Source organism: Apodemus sylvaticus, chromosome 4 (genome assembly GCF_947179515.1).
Source record: "Apodemus sylvaticus chromosome 4, mApoSyl1.1, whole genome shotgun sequence".
NCBI lineage: Eukaryota > Metazoa > Chordata > Mammalia > Rodentia > Muridae > Apodemus > Apodemus sylvaticus.
The window spans coordinates 133,208,537-133,225,720 of record NC_067475.1 but is presented as its reverse complement, the minus strand read 5'-3'; the positions used below and the strand labels follow the sequence as shown (position 1 = coordinate 133,225,720).

The following is a 17,184-nucleotide window of genomic DNA, read 5'->3' as shown; positions in this document are numbered from 1 at the left end:
GCTGTCAAGGGATCTGTAATTTTTTAAAGAATTATTTTTAAAATAATTTTTAAAAATGTATGGGTATAGGTGTTTTATCTGTATGTATGTATGTATGTATGTATGTATGTATGTATGTATGTGTATCACATGTCTGCCCACAGTGGCCAGAAGAAGGAATCAGTCCCCTGGAACTGGTGTTATGAATAGTTGTGAACCACCATGTCAATAATGATAAACAAACCCGCAACCTCTGAAAGAACAATACGAACCCTTAAGGATTCTAACATTATTATATAAAAAGTCCTGTTCTAATAAGCATTAAATCCCTAGGTCTATATGTTGATTGGTAACAAATTTATTGCTAGTGATACTGCATATGTTAAAACCCATGCATCAACTTGCTTAAGATGAAATCAGGCATCACTCTGCAGCGGGGGGGGGGGGGGGGGGGGGGGGGTTGGCTAACAGAAGCATCTCTGCAGATGAGCTGTTTCTGCTAATATGACACTTTCAATGGAATGATAAAAAGCCCGTGACAACTGAAATCAATTTTCTCCTCTCAGGTGCCAAAGAAGAGAGATTCATATTGCAAGAAGCGTGACTCTGTCTGGACACTTTTCTAAAAATGGCTTGCTATCAATCGTGTTCAAAATTATCTTTCCTCCAACATAAGGAAAACCTCACAGGAAGAAATCTCCGAGGGGGCTTTTCATTATCTTAGATCTGATCTGTTCCTTGACAAGTTGTTTTATTTCAATTTCTAGTGAAAATCTTGCCTTGTCATTAATGACTGGCCCAAATCCCATGGTTATTACACATGAAAGTTTCTTCTACTGTGGTGAAAATGTTTGTGTGTGTATGTGTATGTGTGCAGTGCTTGCACCTAGAAGGAAGGTGTGGGAGAGAGATCTTTCTACACCCTTGCTTTGTGTTAGAATGTAAGCTATGTCTTGGGTCAGAGTTAAGTGGCAGGTTTGATTTGCAAGAGATCTTAGGACAACTGGCCAAGGACTCAGGACATTCCTCCTGTGAGTGCCAATACTGGTCACTTACAGCAGAGCCCAAATTGGCCCCAGATACTCCCTTGTCAGGTAGTTCTGGGCGTGGATCTAGGCAAGATTTCTGGATGTTTGGTTTATATAAGCTTGCCCTTTTGTCTTTCCTTGCAGTTCTGTGAGCTTCCAAGGAGGCCTCGCTAAATTCTTTTCTGAGAAATCAGTCAGATACTAAGGGTGGGACTTAGAACAAGGAACACAAAATTGTCTTTGATGCTTTAACTTGCTTGAGAGCTATCACTCTGATACGAATTTCTGTAACGGAAATGCTGTAGGCTAACATTCAGTGAGCCATCACAGCAGAGTCCCTCGTGCTAATTGCTTGTGTGATTTCACATGATCTTCAAATGACTGTTACTTTTCCACTTTGCTGAAAGTAGCTCAGGGCTTTGGTGCTGTCCGTGACCAGTCAAGAACCCATGGTGACCTTAGAACTTGAACCCTTGCAGATGGATCTTGTCCTTGTAAGCATGAGACCACACCAAAGGAAGAACAGAAGATGTGGCTGTCTAGATATGCCCCTTCCAACAGCTGCTGCTTCATGATTTGTCAGCTTGTATCTTTTACTAAAGATTTAGTTTATTTTCAAAGCTTGTGTATTTGTGTGGGGAGGTGGGCGTTGATATCCAGCATTGGATTCTCTGGGGCTGGAGTTACAAGTAGTGGTGAGCCCCTCAACACAGTGGTTAGGATTCACACTTGTGTCCTCCGGAAGAGACATATAAGCTGCTAGCCACTAAGCCCTCTCTCCAACCCTATCAGCTCCTCTTAAGTACAACCCCCTGCCTCTGCTACCTAACATACTTATACTATATGAAATATTTTAGCTACAATTTTCACAAATTATTTAACAGCTCCCTGAAAATTAGCAAATGAAAACACATAAGGGTTTGTTTTTTTTTTTATGACCCTGGTGTGACTACCTCCACATACATGTTATACCATCACACCTGTCATTTAAGCTTGGTAACTCAATTCCCTTCTGTGTAGAATCTTATCATCTAGCTTGCCTGGTTTATAGGTAAAATGCATAACAAGCTCACCGTAAGGATCAACACAACAATGTATGTCATGGTGTCTCACAAATGCATGTAAGACCATAAGGATCAACACGACAATGTATGTCATGGTGTCTCACAAATGCATGTAATCAGGAGTATTATCATTATTTTATTTATTCTCCATTTTTGCTGTTTCTGAGACTGGCTCTCAGGTAGGCCAGGGTGGCTCCAGACTTGCTAGGTAGCTGAGGCTGGCTTTGAACTCCTGGTTCTTCTGCCTCTACTTCCCAAATGCTGGGATTAGAGAAGTATGCCACCACACTGTTATTATTAATGGCATGGAAATCCACAGTCTGGAGAGTGCTCGGTTTATTCTAATCCATTTAAATTACACTAGACACCCAAGATTCATAAAAGATAGAATCCTCTTACATGAGGAAACGGAAATGAAGAGGACACTTATCCTTGACATCAAGAATTCCGGGGTCCTACCATGGGTAACACCAGTTCATGTCACCAGATGACTGGCTCACTCACCTTTTTGACTTCATACTTAATGGCAAGTTTGACTCGACTCAGGGACGTTTTGTGCCCGTGCCTCTCCAGGGGCTCAGCCGATTCCAGATCTCCATTCAGAATGGCTTCCACCTCCTCTGAGTCCCGACACAGGTCCAGCACGCCCACCACGAAGTCTTTGCACTGCATGGAGAGCTTCCTGTAGTCATTCTAGAAGAAGAGGTTTGGTGTTTAATGCCAAGAGCTTCTCTTATTCAGTGGCAGGTGCCCAGGGACAGGATGTGTAGATAAAGGTGTCCCTGTCTCTGGGCAGGAAGATGCAGCCCTTTCCTGGATATGAGGCTGGTTAGAGCAGATACATATGGATTCTCCCGCCTTCACTAAGTTTCCTTAAAGCTCTGAAATTTATATGGATTTGATCTCACTTGTATGTGGAATCTTAAAGAGTCAAGTCCTTAGACATGCAGAATAGAAAGGTGCTCAGCCAGAGGTGGGGAGGCAGGGAGAACTGGACAAAGGGACACTGTGCTAATTCCCTTGAGTCACCCATTCAGCATTGTATGTATGTATATATATAGTGCGTGTATGTATATGTATGTGTATGTGTATATGTATGTGTATGTGTTATGTATATGTATGTGTATGTGTATGTGTATATGTATATGGTGTATGTGTATGTGTATGTGTATGTGTATGTGTATGTGTATGTGTATGTATATGTATATATTATTAGCACACTATTTGGCATGTCATGTTCAATCATTATTTATCAGTTTCAAATTCTCACTGTGTAGTTTAGACTGTTCTGTGACTCACCATGTAGTCACAGCTGGCCTTAAATTAGAAATCCTCCAGGTTCCACCTACCTAGTACTGAGACATCAGTGGTATACCATCGAACCATCTTATAAAAAACAAAACTGCTCCCCCAAAAAACCCAGGCGTGATGGCTCACAAGACAAGGACTACTATGAGTCTGAGGTCAGCATGGGTTACTGCTTAAGATCCTATCTAAACAAATAAACAAACAAATATTAGCGCTAACAAAAAATGCGGCACGCACATAAATCACTGGTTTATATTAAGAAACAATTGAAGTATAGTTGGACGTCTTAACACCACAAATGTTCCTGCTGCCTGCGGCATCTGCAGAAATGCCAGGATCTCAGTCTTAGAGAGAGCACTGAAGGTGAGGCTCATGGGATGGTGGGGGTTCTCTCAATATGCTGCAAGTTTGTGAGTTGATTTGGAACACTGGGATTTTGTCCACTTTCTCTCTCTCTTTCTCTCTCTCTTTCTCTCTCTCTCTCTCTCTCTCTCTCTCTCTCTCTCTCTCTCTCTGCTTCTCTCCCGATTTTCTTCCTCTTTGTAAAGGCAATTAATTAGACCCAAGAAGGACCCCTCTTTTATATAAAATTTTGTTTTGGGGGAACCCCTAGAAAGTCCCAGATACCAAGGATGTGAGAGGCTCCCAGGACCCAGTGGGGATGACCTTAGCCAAAATGCCCCACAGTGAGGAGATGGAACTTGAAGAGACCCTCTCCAGTAGATAGACATGGCCTCATTTGAGGCGTGGGACTACCCACTCATCTTCAAAATTCTTGATCCAGAATTGTTCCCATCTCATGGAAATGCATGGACAAAAATGGAGCAGAGACCGAAGGAAAGGCTGCCCAGTGGCCGGCTCAACTTGGGCTCCATCCCGTGTGCAGGCACCAGACCCTGACACTACGACTGATGCCATGATGTACTTGCAGACAGGAGCCTAGCATGGCTGTCCTCTGAGAAGCTCTACCAGCAGCCGACTGAGACAGATATCTACAGCCAACCACTGGACTGAGGTTGGGGACCCCTATGGAAGAGTTAGGGGAAGGACTGAAGGAGCTGAAGGGGATTGCAACTCCATAAGAACAACAGTATTAACTAACCTGGACCCTTCAGAGCTCCCAGAGGCTAAGCCACCAGAGAAAGAGCATACATGGGCTGGTCTGTGGCCCCTGCTACAGATGTAGCAGAGGACTGCCTGGTCTGGCCTCAGTGCAAGAGGATGTGCTTAATCCTGTAGAAACTTGATGCCCCAGGGAAGGGAGATGATAGCAGGGGGAGGGGGAGGGGAAGGTGGGTGGGTGGGGGAGTATCTTTTTCCTAAAAAGGGGAAGGGGATGGGGTCAAGAACTCATGGAGGAGGGGCCAGCAAGGGGAACAGTTGGAATGCAAATAAAAATAATTAATAAAAAACAAATACAAAATACTGTTTTATGAAGAAAAAAAAAAGAGAGACTGGCTAAGTACCAATGCTGAACACCAAAGTCAAAACAAATCTTATCTCTTTGTTCAAAAGTAGTTACTTTGAAGCTAAAGCAGGCCGCTTCTATAATGGAAACTTTCTGAAGCAGCAGGTTGATGCAGAAAAGCGATGATATATGAACTCCAGTACAATTTCTTATCGTGGCCTTTCGGGAAACATTACTTCTCAGACACAGATCTAATACCAGTGGCATCAGTGGCACCAAGTACCTGCCAGACCTGCAGCTGTAGGCCCTGCCCTGAAGTAGAAGCTAAGGAAACCCAGCATTCCATACAAGTCAGAGTCTGCGAATGACCAGCAACTGAAGAGGAGGCTGTGGCTGGTCCCGGTAGAGGGGCATCTTTCTGGTTTGACTGAAGGGCACGTTATCTTTCCTTGCAGAAATGGAAGGAGAGAAATGGCTGATTCTATGGAATTGGATTCTCCAGGGTTACAGAATATCAATACCTGAGAGAAACATTTCCAGGCCACTGGAACTAACACTTTGCTAAAAATAATCTGTGAATCTTTAATTCCATTTGCATATTTATTTGGTGTGATGGATGGTTGGTCGGCAGTCTCCCTGTTACCTTCTGAATAGAGCTCTATTTTTAGCCCGTTGGATCCAGTTAAGATACCACTGACCATCTCCTGGGGAAGTGCCTTGCTTTTGAAAAACCCCATTTCTGCCTTGGTGACTTTGATTAAAATTTTTACCCTACAGAGAAAGTTACACCAGACTATATAACTCTAACATTCAAGAAGCTGAGGCAGGAGGATGGCAAGTTGGAAACTCATCTGGGCTACATAACCAGACCCTGTCTGGAAAAAAAATTAAAGTTAGTCACATAATTTAGTTGATGCACTTGATGAAAATAGAATTCCTTATATTGTTGTTTTTTGAGACAGTGTCTGGATAGCCAAGTGATACCTCACACAGCAGAATTTCTAGGTTTCAAAAAAATATATACTTTAATGCACTGGTTCCCAACCTCTGGGTGGCAACCCTTTTGGAGGTTGCGTATCAGATATCCTTCATATCAAATATTTACATTTTGATCATAACAGAAGCAAAATTACAGTTACAAAGTAGGAACAAAATAATATTCTGGGGTGGGGGGTCACCACAACACGAGGGACTGTATTAAAAGTGGTGGCATTATGAAGGTTGATACTTCAAACCACTGCTTTGAAGGAAGATATGAGGAATCACAATTTTCTTCCCTTAAGTACTTTGATTTGGTAGGCAAAAACCATACCACCAACTAAAATAAACAACAAGAAGTGAGACCGTCTAAAGGGCTACACAGACCGGAATAGTTTCCACTTCAGATATCAGTAATTTAGACAAAGGACATAACAGCTAATCCTTACTCCCTCATAAGGGAACAGATAAAATGAGTTAAGTCCTCAGTCTCCATTCAAGCTGGTACCCTGCTCCTGATAATGCTAAGAAAATGTGCAGTCTGTGGTTTCTATGCAGGGTGGGTGTCAGCTAAACATCCATCTGCCTTCCCTTCCAGAAAGCTAATGCAATATTTTATTATGGTCTACAGAAGTATTAAATCCCCGATGTTTCCATATAAAGCTCCTTTCTTAGTACAGTCTTGTAGATGGAATTTCTGAGGCTCCCACTTTGAGGCTCAAGGTCTCCTCAGAAGCTGGACTAAAGGGACCCGGCAGTTCACCTGGCTATTGGGAGCTTCCTCACTTCAGTCACGGCTTTTAGATCTATCCAGTGCTCAGGGAAAGATGGGGAATCCTGGCCAGGGACACCCTTCCCTCTGCTGCTGAAGTCGCTACTGTGTGTCAGACCATCCTGAGTTTCTCCCTGCCTCTCACGGCTTCACAGCTCAGATCAAACAGAGAACCAAGGTGCTCTCGATTGTCTTTTGTTGAGTCATCCTCATAGTTCTTTCCCAGCACAAGGGCCCTCTTTACAAAGTTAATAGGTGACCCGAGCAGAAACTCCAACTCCAAGGGCCTGTTAAGCCGGAGGCAGAGCAATGAACTCCAGTTTCATCTCAGCCTCTCCACACTCCTTATAACGTGTATGGTTTAATCTCCACTCTGACCCCTTTTTATGTGAAAGAGAAACACTGAGATTCAATGCCAAGTAAAAGTGCGGCTCCAGGCCTCTTTGCTGACAGTCACAGGGAAAGCAGAAATCTAAGGACCAGGTATCCTGGGCTCAAGCAAGGCACCTCTCACATACCAACTGTGCAATCCTTTGGAATTTTCTCAATATTCTCCATAAGGAGAATTCTCCTTTCCCTTTGTCCCGAGAGTACTAAATTCTGAGAGCATGTTTAGTAGGTGTTCAGAGGCTTAGAAGTGCTTCTGTGTCAGAACGGATGTTATTTGGGACATAAAGCTCAAGACTGGGGCTGGAGAGATGGCTCAGTGGTTTAGAGCACTGGCTGCTCTTCCAGGGGCCCTAAGTTTGGTTTCTAGCACTTAAATCAGAGATTATAATCATGCATAACTCCAGTTCCAGGAGACCCAATACGCTCCTCTGGCCTCCAAGGGTACAAGGCATATATATAGTGTACATATGTACATACACAAGCAAAACACTTAAAGTAAAAATAAATAAATCTTAAATAAATAAAACCTGGGACTGGAATTCAAGATGCGCAGATGTAGTTTAGTCAGTAAGACCTTGGCCTTTGCTATCCCTCTTGTTAAAGGAGATGTCTCTATGACTTGACAATCCCCAGCATCTCCTACTGCTGTAAAAGGCTTTCTAACTTCCGGTCATATTGCTTTCCCTTTTCCTTTCTAGCCCTATCACGATAGGAACTGAACTTGTTCTCGACTTCGAAAGAAAAACTGAGGCATAAGGAAGACTGATAGCTTTTTGTTGTTTGTTTGTTTATTCATTAACCAAAAAAGTGCATCCATCACCAACTCAATTAGAATCTGGAAATTTCAATTTGTCTTCTTGTATCTTAATAAATGCTAGGCTTCCTCGCCTCTGATGGGTGGATGATAGAGCCCACATCTTCATTTCTCAGAACAGCTGCAGACCTCATTTGCACATCCGAATTGTTCCTTTAATAACATGTCACTGGGCTGTCCTGTGTCAATTCATCTAAATCTATGACCTTGAGTGTTCAGCCTTCTGAAACAATGACCTTCACATGTTCTCTGTACGCCCCAAGGGACTGTGGGAAGTATGCAGAGGATGAGAGACTTTGCAATCCAGGTCATTGATAATATGCTAGGGATAGGCATCCGAAAGGGGAAGACATCCCCTGTGCTTCTCCAGGGAGCAACACAGCATCTAATTCTTATTTTCAGGCCAGGACTCTGAGCTGAAAATCCCTCTGGGAAAGACTATAGTGAACAGCTCACAGCAGGGCAAATTAGGTTACCTGCTTCCCTCAGCAACGAGCCTAGCTTGTCCTGTCGTGCAGGAGCACAGGGGAGCTGGGTCAGGGCTCTGACTGTCTGAAGCACTGACAGACAGCCAGGAGTGTGGGATGACAGGGAAAAGGCGAGAGGGACTAAGAAAGAAGCAACAAGGGTGAGCAAGGGTGGGAGACAGAGGGCACGCAGTGGGACAGAGTGGCTGTGGGTCTCCAGGGACTGACAGCGGAGGAGCTGCCCTGCTCTGCCTCACAGAGAACTCTCTGACCCCCAAGCTTGCCCTGGAAGCTGAAGCGGTGACGTCCAAGACTCAGAGGGTTTGTGAATATCCTCGGCTACCGTAACGTAACCTCAAGGACTCCTCTGCTTTTCCACTTTCGATATTTACCCACCGCTGCAAAGTTCTCAGAGCAAAGGAGATTCTAATCTAAGCGTTACTAATATGGGTTGAGCTGGCTTCAGGGGGAAACGATGAATAACAAATTCTCCTCTGTCACTCCACAGAGCGGACTTCTCTGGGTGGAACTGCAAACATCACCATCTTTAGTAAATTATTAAAACATAATCTTAGACAATATTTCCTTTTATGGAATTTCTCTTCCAGAGCTTCAACATATATCAAAGTGCATAAAAAACAGGTTTCTGTGATGTTTGAAGTGCCAAATAAATTTAGAATTATGCTTTTATGACTATCTCAAAAATAAAGAAGTGATGTTCAAGAGTGTTTTTCCTAGGAACTTTTCTATTTTCTCTGATAAGTTTTAAGTTTTAATTTTGCCCTCTCTGTGCTCTGTCTGAAGGGCTTGAAGCCTGGTGCACAAGTGCTCTCTGCAATCCAATCATTTGAGAAGTGGAGGTGGGTCAGGAGCTCAAGGTTATCCTTAGCTACATAGCAAGTTCAGGGTTAGTTTGGGCTACATGAGAGCCTGTCTTTTCAAGTAATAATAGATAAACATATAGGAATAAATATCAAGCAAGACCCATTTTATTCTTTGATCTTCACACACTTCTCCTTTTTTTTTTTTTTAAACAAAACGGGCAGTTTTATATGAGGAAAAAAAAATCATGAATTGGTAAACAAGATCGTTACCCTGAGGACAGAGCTCTGCCCAGACGCAGTGAGGGCTGACAAACCCCGAGGGGATTTGCGGATGGAAAGCGGGCAGAGTGACTTGTGATGTTCTCTTGAACCCCTAGAGAGAAGGACTCTCCTTAGCTGCAATTATGTTGCCAATTGTGCTTGAACCCCCCCCCCCCCACTTAAGTATGAAAGGTATATTAAGATGTGAAAGAGGATAAATACTCTTTGTGGCATATTGCTCTATGCTGAAAAGGTTTATTCCTCCTCTTGTCTGATGTCAGGGGCTAGTGCTTGCCACCACTGCCTGACGTAGAAAACAGGAGAGTGGAAATCTACTGAGGAGAGAGCCTGGAGCTTTGTCTCGGCAGTCAAGCACCCCCTCTCCTTAGATTTAAGGGCTAGAGCCATTTAAAATGCATAGGAGGGGTTAACATGGTCCACCACCAATATAGAATTTTCACAAAATAATGCGGATTGGCAGAAACGAGTGACATCAAAAGAACCATTAAAGCAGAAATCTCCCCGATGCACAGACAACTTGGTGGTCCTTTGTGTTTGTGGGTTGACCTGCCAGTCACAGCTCACCACTCACCGCTCTAAATATGTTCACGGAATCTAGGAAGAGGCATTTGTCCCATTAACGAAGCGTCTTTAACATTAACAACAACCTAGCTCCACTAGTGTTCTCTATTTGCTCTTTGAATGGTGGTTCTGGTAGGGGTGCCCAGTCTTACGCTACCATATGACACTGTCATTTGCAAATGTGTAGAAGAGAAGTCACAGATATCCCGGGGACACATGCAGCTGGCCATGGCTGCATCTAAACATATATAAAGGCCTGGGGCCATGGGTAGGACTTCAAAGGAACTAACACTCGATCTGAGAAAAGAGGAGCCCCACCTCCCAGAGATGCAGTGCAGCCTTTTGGGACACGAAGTTCAGAGTAAAAAGTAAGTCTGTCCATGCATGACACCATGCAACAGAACAGAAAGAATCTAGGAAGGAGACAGACTTGTCAACCCCTGCCTCCCTTTAGCAAAAGGGGACACTGAATTTCTGGCTTTTAATACTTATCCAGGACATACAGTGGCCCACCAGACCAACTGCTCACTAATGCTCCAATGTGAATCTGAGGAGGAAAAATCATTGGAGCAGGTCCTTTGAGTTTACAGCGCACCTCGAAAAAGACAGGATGACACATATCTGTAACACTTGAGAGGCTGAAGCAGGAGGACTGCTGTGAGTTCCCGTCTATCAGGGGCTGTGTAGTATGCGGACAGTCCAGGACCCTGGCAAAACCAGAGAGAAGCTGGACATGGTAGCAAGGTCTTGTAGACCCAGAATTTGAGAGGTTGAGATAGGAAGATTGATGTGAATTTGAGGCCAGCCTAAGCTACGAAGTGAGGATCTATCTGAAAACGGACAAACAAAATCCCAACAGATTAACAAGCCCCGGGCAGAACTGACCCTGGCACCAGGCAGGGGATTCCACAGGCCTACCTTGAACTCTTTCTCTATGTTGGCCAGCTTGGCTAGCTCATTGCTGAGTTCCAGCGCTGTGAGTACAGGGTCCTCGCTGGACAGTGACAAGTATGCTGGGCTGGCCAGTCCCTTGTAGGCGTTGATCCTAGACCTCGAGTGGCTGAAGGCGTCAAGCCTTTGCTTCTCAGCGCAGTCGGCGCAGCGACAGAAGTAGTCGTGTGGCCTCTCGATGCGCGCACCCTTGAGGAGCAGCAGGTGCACCACCTCGTACTTGTGGCAGTGTGCAGCCAGGATGATGGGCGTGATGTCAGGCGAGAAGCGTGTGCCATCCTCGTCGTAAGCATAGAAGTCGTCATCGCGCAGTTCTTGCTCGCAAGGGCTGAGGGTCAGGCGCCGGCTGGCTGCAAAGCCTGGGTGCCCCAGGATGGCCTCCACGATGCGCACGTAGCCCTTGCTGATGGCTAGCAGCAGTGCATCACCGATCCGCGCCAGGTTCTCCTTCTTCAGCAGCAGCTCGGTCACCTCCAGATGCTCATTGCCTACGGCCAACTGCAGCGCATTCTGGCCCATGTAGTCCACGCAGTTGACGTTGAGCGTGCGAGACTCCTCCAGCATCTTGCGCACCACAGGGATGTTGCCGTACTCCGCAGCATCCAGGAAGCGCTCCTCCTCAGCTGTGAGGCTGGGCCCACGAGCACCGAACATGAAGGCCGGGCCACGCACAGCCTGGCGCCGGCCCTTGTCACGCATCCCCGCAGTGCGCCACCTGGATGGGCTGCCCTCCGACGACCTGATCAGTGGGGCGACAAAACAACGTGGGACTTTGAGGCCTGTAGTTTCCCCCCCAGCAGACCCAGCTGCAGACCTGAAGTTAGGTAAATTGCTAAGACCAATCACCACAACTATCCCTCATCTAGCATAGGCTGCCTGAGACTCAGGGAGGAGCCCACAGCCCTTCCCAAATCCAGATTCCGTTCATTCTGCCTTCACTTAGAAAAATAACGAACTAATTTTCATGCACCTATTCCTCTCTGGCAAAAACAAACAAACAAACAAACAAACCACTACCACCATCAAGGACACTCTCGGTACTCTGCTGCGTCAGCCTGGTCCTCCTGTATAGCATAGCGACAGAGCATTTGGCCAGACAAAGTGTCAGGACCTGGATTCAATCTCTACTACCACAGAAAGAAAAACAATCCTGAAAATAGCGTCTCGTGAACACTCAGCATCCACGCCCTAGGCTGGCGTCCTAAATAGAGGTTAATTTTTGTTAAGCATCAACATAGAATAAAAGTCACAAGTTATTGAACATTACGCCAAAATTACACAATAGCCCAGTATTTAGGCTGAGTACCACCCTGTAGGCCTTAGCTTTAAGTTTTTCTCTTAAGGGGACGCCTTTTCCTACCGAAGTTATTATTTATTTATTTTTTCAGGATTCATCTTTGCAATGACCCAGACAACATGCACCAAATATAAAAATCCACGCATTAATCTAGATTTACTTTATCGAGAACAACTCCCTTTATAACAAGGGTTATTTAATTACTAAAATTACACCTTTGCCTTTTGAACAAGCAGGAAAGGACTTGACCAACGGATTAAAGATCACTAGTGCTATTTTGTAGCCACAGGCATGGCTCCTGGAGCTAGAACAACTGTGGCCTGAAATCCTGCAACCAGCCGCACCAGCTGAAGCCAACTGCTGCAAAGTCATGTCAGAAACTGATGTGCGAAGCAACTTCAATCCGCATCTTAATTTTAGTAAGTCTGGGTAAATGAGAAGTTACAGCCCAGAAGGAGCTCAGCTTCTACTAATCTGAGCATACAGAAGGCCAAGACCAAAGTCTCTTGAAAAACAAAACAAACAAAAAACAAAACCACCACCACCCAAAAAAGACAAAAAAAGAAAAAAAAAGAAAAACCTTAAAAATAATAAATAATTCCAGGCTCCGTGGCATTGACCTCTCAGCTACGGGGAATTGTAAAGCAGGAGGACTTGGAAGCTCAAGTCCAGTCAGGGCAACTTTACCTCAAAACAAAAACTGAAATAAGGTCTGGAGATTTAGAGGTTTAAAGGGTTGTCCAGCAAAAATAGTAAATAAAGTGAAAAGTTACAGACTTTGTATGGAGTTTATAAATAAAAGCTTTTGCAAATATTCCGAGTCTTTGAAAAACATTGCAAAATAAATTGTATAATTTAAACATTGTGGTTATCTGTAACAGCTGAATGATTTATACGTCTTAGTGGCCAAATGTCATACAACTATTATACAAATCCGTATCTTTAACTTTACCCAGTTCCGAGATTTTTTTTTTCTGATTCAAATGCTCGATAACTTTATTTTTAAAAAATCTGTAGAACTTTTTTTTTTGAGCGTGAGCTATATCAAAAGGTACCAGTTAAGCTTTTTTCCACATTACTGACTTTTGAAGCAAATAAACCAAACTTAAAAGTGAATGGCCAGGAAATCGGTTGCTTTATATCTGTTTCAGAAGCATGCCCTGCCACTGAAAAATGTATCCACAGAGCCAGGATTTGAAAATTCACCAGAGAGGATACCAGCCTCCCTGGGGGCCTGGCTAAATGAGGGAGCTTCCCTGGCAGCAGAAGAGGGGGTGCTAGCACCCAGCTCATCTCAGCTCTGTAGGCTCCAGACCCAGAGAGCAACACAGGATCTCTGACCCCCCTACCCCACCCCCACCCCACCCCCACCCTACATCCCACCCCCAGGGCAGTGTCCCAGCTAAGAGCAGGTAATTGCTGCAAGAGGACCTGGATCCAGTGGAGAGGAAAACCAGAGATGCCTCCTAAAGGTGCTAATGTACCCCAGCACAGATCACACTTGTGGGACATCCCACTTCAACTGCCTGCCTGGCCTGTAAGGTCAACAATTGTACTTGAGAGAGAGAAAAAAAAGACAAGATATTCCCAGCTGCAGTTTCCCTGAAGCTCTGGGGCATGGGACTAAAGAAGAGGGGAGATCTCTGCCTCGCACTGGTATCTTAGTGTGCAGTTGGAAGAGCTGTACGCATAGTTTGGACTTTATAAATAGTTGTGCGTTATTGACAGTTACTTTAACATTCAGGTATCTTTGGCGTGTGGTATGTAGAGTGTGAAGGGAGACAAGGGAGGGACTCAAGGCTGGCAGGCAGTTTTCAGATGGGTAGAAAGCAGAAAGCAGCACTCATTCACCGAAAAGTACAGAAGAGAACTTCAAACTCCATAATAAGGACTTTAGGAAAATCTTATATTACTGAGGATGATATATTGGTATTAATGGTATTCATTTCACTGGTCCTGTTAATGTTCAGTTATAAGCTAGACTTTGAATGGCTAGAATTTCCACGTTGCTTAAAAGACCTTGTTTCTGCCATTGATAATTTGTTCATACTGTTTAGGCATGGTGAGAGAGATTGTTCATGATTGAGGTCATGAAATAGTCATTTGAGGATAACAGGAAATGACTATTTCATGAACTTTCTCTTGGTATTTCTTAGTGTTTTTATAGTTTTTGCTTTTTTTTTTTTTTAACAACTATGTCTTTCTCAATCATGAACAATCTCTCTCAATCTGTTCTAGACCTGACTAAGTAGTCCAGGTTGACCCCGAATCCACAGTTATCTACCTGCCTTAATCTCAGGTATACAGATATAAAGCAGCTGATTTCCCAGACATTCACTTTTAAGTACGGGAATTATGGGCATGAGCCACCATGCCTAATTACTATTTTAATTGTTTTATTGAAAGGTGTAGATGTGATGCTTAAGAACACAGATACCAGGGGAAGTGGTGGCACACGCCTTTAATCCCAGCACTTGGGAGGCAGAGGCAGGCAGATTTCTGAATTCAAGGCCAGCCTGGTTTACAGAGTGAGTTCCAGGACAGCCAGGGCTACAGAGAAACCCTGTCGTAAAAAAACAAAAACAAAAACAAAAACAACAACAACAACAAAAAAAAAGGAACACAGACACCACCATTCAGCTGCCGAGCATTTATTGCGTTCTGTTATTTGGTAAGAGCAGCTAAAATCTACTCATTTGTCAAGAATCTCATTCACCGTACAATTTGTATTACCTAGAGTCCTTGTGTTACAAATTGTATATCTTAGCATTTCAAAGTCTTTATTAATGTTTATTTTTCCAGAACCTTTATCTCCACAATGTATACTGAAGCTAAACTGCTCGATTTCAGCACTGTGGTGGTTTGAATGAGAACGGCCCCATATAGCATGGTTAGCAGAACTGTTTGGGAAAGACTAGGAGGCAACCTTGCTAGAGTATGTGTGGCCTTGCTGGAGGAGGATGCCATTTGACATCCTTGTCTTCGAGGTTTCAAAAGCCCACCCCACCCCCACCCACCCACCTGCTGCCTATGGATCAAGATGTTCTCCGCCACTGCTGCAGCCAAGTCTGCTTCCACGCTGCCACGCTCCCCACCATGATGGTGGTGGATTAACTCTCTGAAAGCAAGCCCCCAGTTAAACACTTTCTTTTATAAGAGTTGCCCTTGGTCATGGTGTCTCTTCCCAGCAGCAGAGTAGTGACTGGCATAACAGACTCAAGTGAGAGGCCGGGTCTCCCAATGAAAACAAACTCAAAGCAAACTGTTATTTATCTTATGTTGTCACTTGAGAATAAAAGAGATGAGGGAGTGCTACTCATGTCATATGACTCACAGGAGGAGCGTCCTCTAACTTTTTCTACAGAGCAGAAACGGGCAGAGAGGTCGACCCCAGTGGGTAAACAGGTCTCCAGTGTCGGATGCCCTTTGTGGGACCGTGAAAGGCAACCTGTGTTCTGCTTGAGCTAGGTTTAAACCCTAGTGACCCAGCAGGTCTTCCTGCAAGGGACAGCCATTTGCTGCACTCCCAGACACCAGGCTCCTGACAGGAGGCCTCAGCTCTCCATAATTCTGTGGCCATCTGTCAGCAGGGCAATGCCCCAAGCCCCTCCACAGAGGATGTAAGATCAAGTAGCTTCAAGACCGATTTCCATTATAATGAGGTACCTAAAGGCCTGAAGGGCTTAGCCAATAAAGATCTCCTTCCCAGACACTCCTCTCTGCAAAAGCTATTTAACCTCAGGCCTGCCCTGAGAAAGTGGGATAAGTGTTACACTCAACACAACTCTCCGCCTACAATAAACGCTTAAAAATGCAGTGCTGGAACAATGGAGCAGATCTTTAAAGAGTCTGAAGCAGACTGCCTCCCTGTGCTCCCAGCCACACCCATGCGTCCCGAGCCTCAGCATATATGTGCAGTCAAACTTCCCGTGCCTGCGGCCCGCGCCCTGGTCAGATGCGGGCCACCATTTTAACCTGCAGCCCTTGGCATTCCAGCTTTTGAAATAAGGAAGGAAGGTGCCAAACTCTGATACTGTTAACAGAATATATTTTTAGTATTTTTCCCCTGTCTTCTGACCCTCATCCAATGAGATTGTACACAGCCAGCACTCTGAAGGGACTCCATTCTCGCAAAAGCACACAGCAGTGCTGACTGGTCTGCAAGGCTGCGTTCAGACTCCTTCTCTAGTGCTGCAGTGGACAACCAGAGACTTTCACTACTATAGGTGGAACTCTACTTCCCAGTTTTGCCTCTGGGCCCATGGGAGGCCATGTGGGGGAAAACAGCTATCTATGTGCAAGTCAGGAGACTCCCCACAAGAAACTGACCTTGTCAGCAACCTGACCTCAGAATTCCAGGTTCTGTCAGTCTACAGGGTCTTATTGGCACAGCCAGAATTGAATAAGACATTTTGCATTTGTTTAAAGATTTTTTTTGAATGCTTCTTGGGCTCTTTGTATTTGTACAAACATTTAAGCGGATGAAATTTTCTTCTGGGAACTATTTTTATACAGCCATTGGGAACCTCTGCTCCACTCCACTCAGAGGCAAAAATACAAGCTATGCTCCTCAGCTGCCATAACTTTCCATGGAGTCATCTGACCTCTCTAAGAGTGGCTCTGCAGCCATGACTGAGATCTACCTGAAGTGCGTGATAAAATGCAGATTTCCAATCTTACTCCAGAGGGACAGATTCTACATCTCCCCCAGGGTGGGACCCTGCAATATGCATTTCAAATGAACACCATCGGAAGTTTCTGTGTATGCTAAAATACAGGAGCCTGCACCATAAACCAGCAGCACTACTCTGTATCAGTGCCCCTGAGTTGCTAGGTTTTTCGGCACTTGTCACACTGGCCCTGACAAAAGTAAAGTTGAAATGATGTGTTTGAGTGGCAGAGGCTAAGGAACGTACAACCCCACATTCATTCTGTTTCTTTTATTGTTGTTGTTACTATTTAAAATTGGATCTCCTTAAGGTTTCTGCCAGGGCAGTCTCCGACGTGCCCTTACCTCTGACCAGTTAATGGCACGTTTTCACTTTATCAAGAAGTGAAGCT

General features: G+C 44.6%; 1 protein-coding gene across 2 annotated transcripts in view; it reads right to left on the bottom strand.

The window, feature by feature from the left end:
- Trpc3 (transient receptor potential cation channel subfamily C member 3) overlaps positions 1 to 17,184 on the bottom strand; it is a 64,191-nt gene that overhangs the window by 34,592 nt on the left and 12,415 nt on the right. For both annotated transcript variants that reach the window (XM_052180620.1, XM_052180621.1), the window contains exons 2-3: positions 10,794 to 11,565; positions 2,576 to 2,764 (exon numbers count right to left, since the gene is read on the bottom strand). In XM_052180620.1, the coding sequence (XP_052036580.1) occupies positions 2,576 to 2,764; positions 10,794 to 11,565 (961 nt within the window). The remainder of the gene's footprint in view (positions 1 to 2,575; positions 2,765 to 10,793; positions 11,566 to 17,184) is intronic.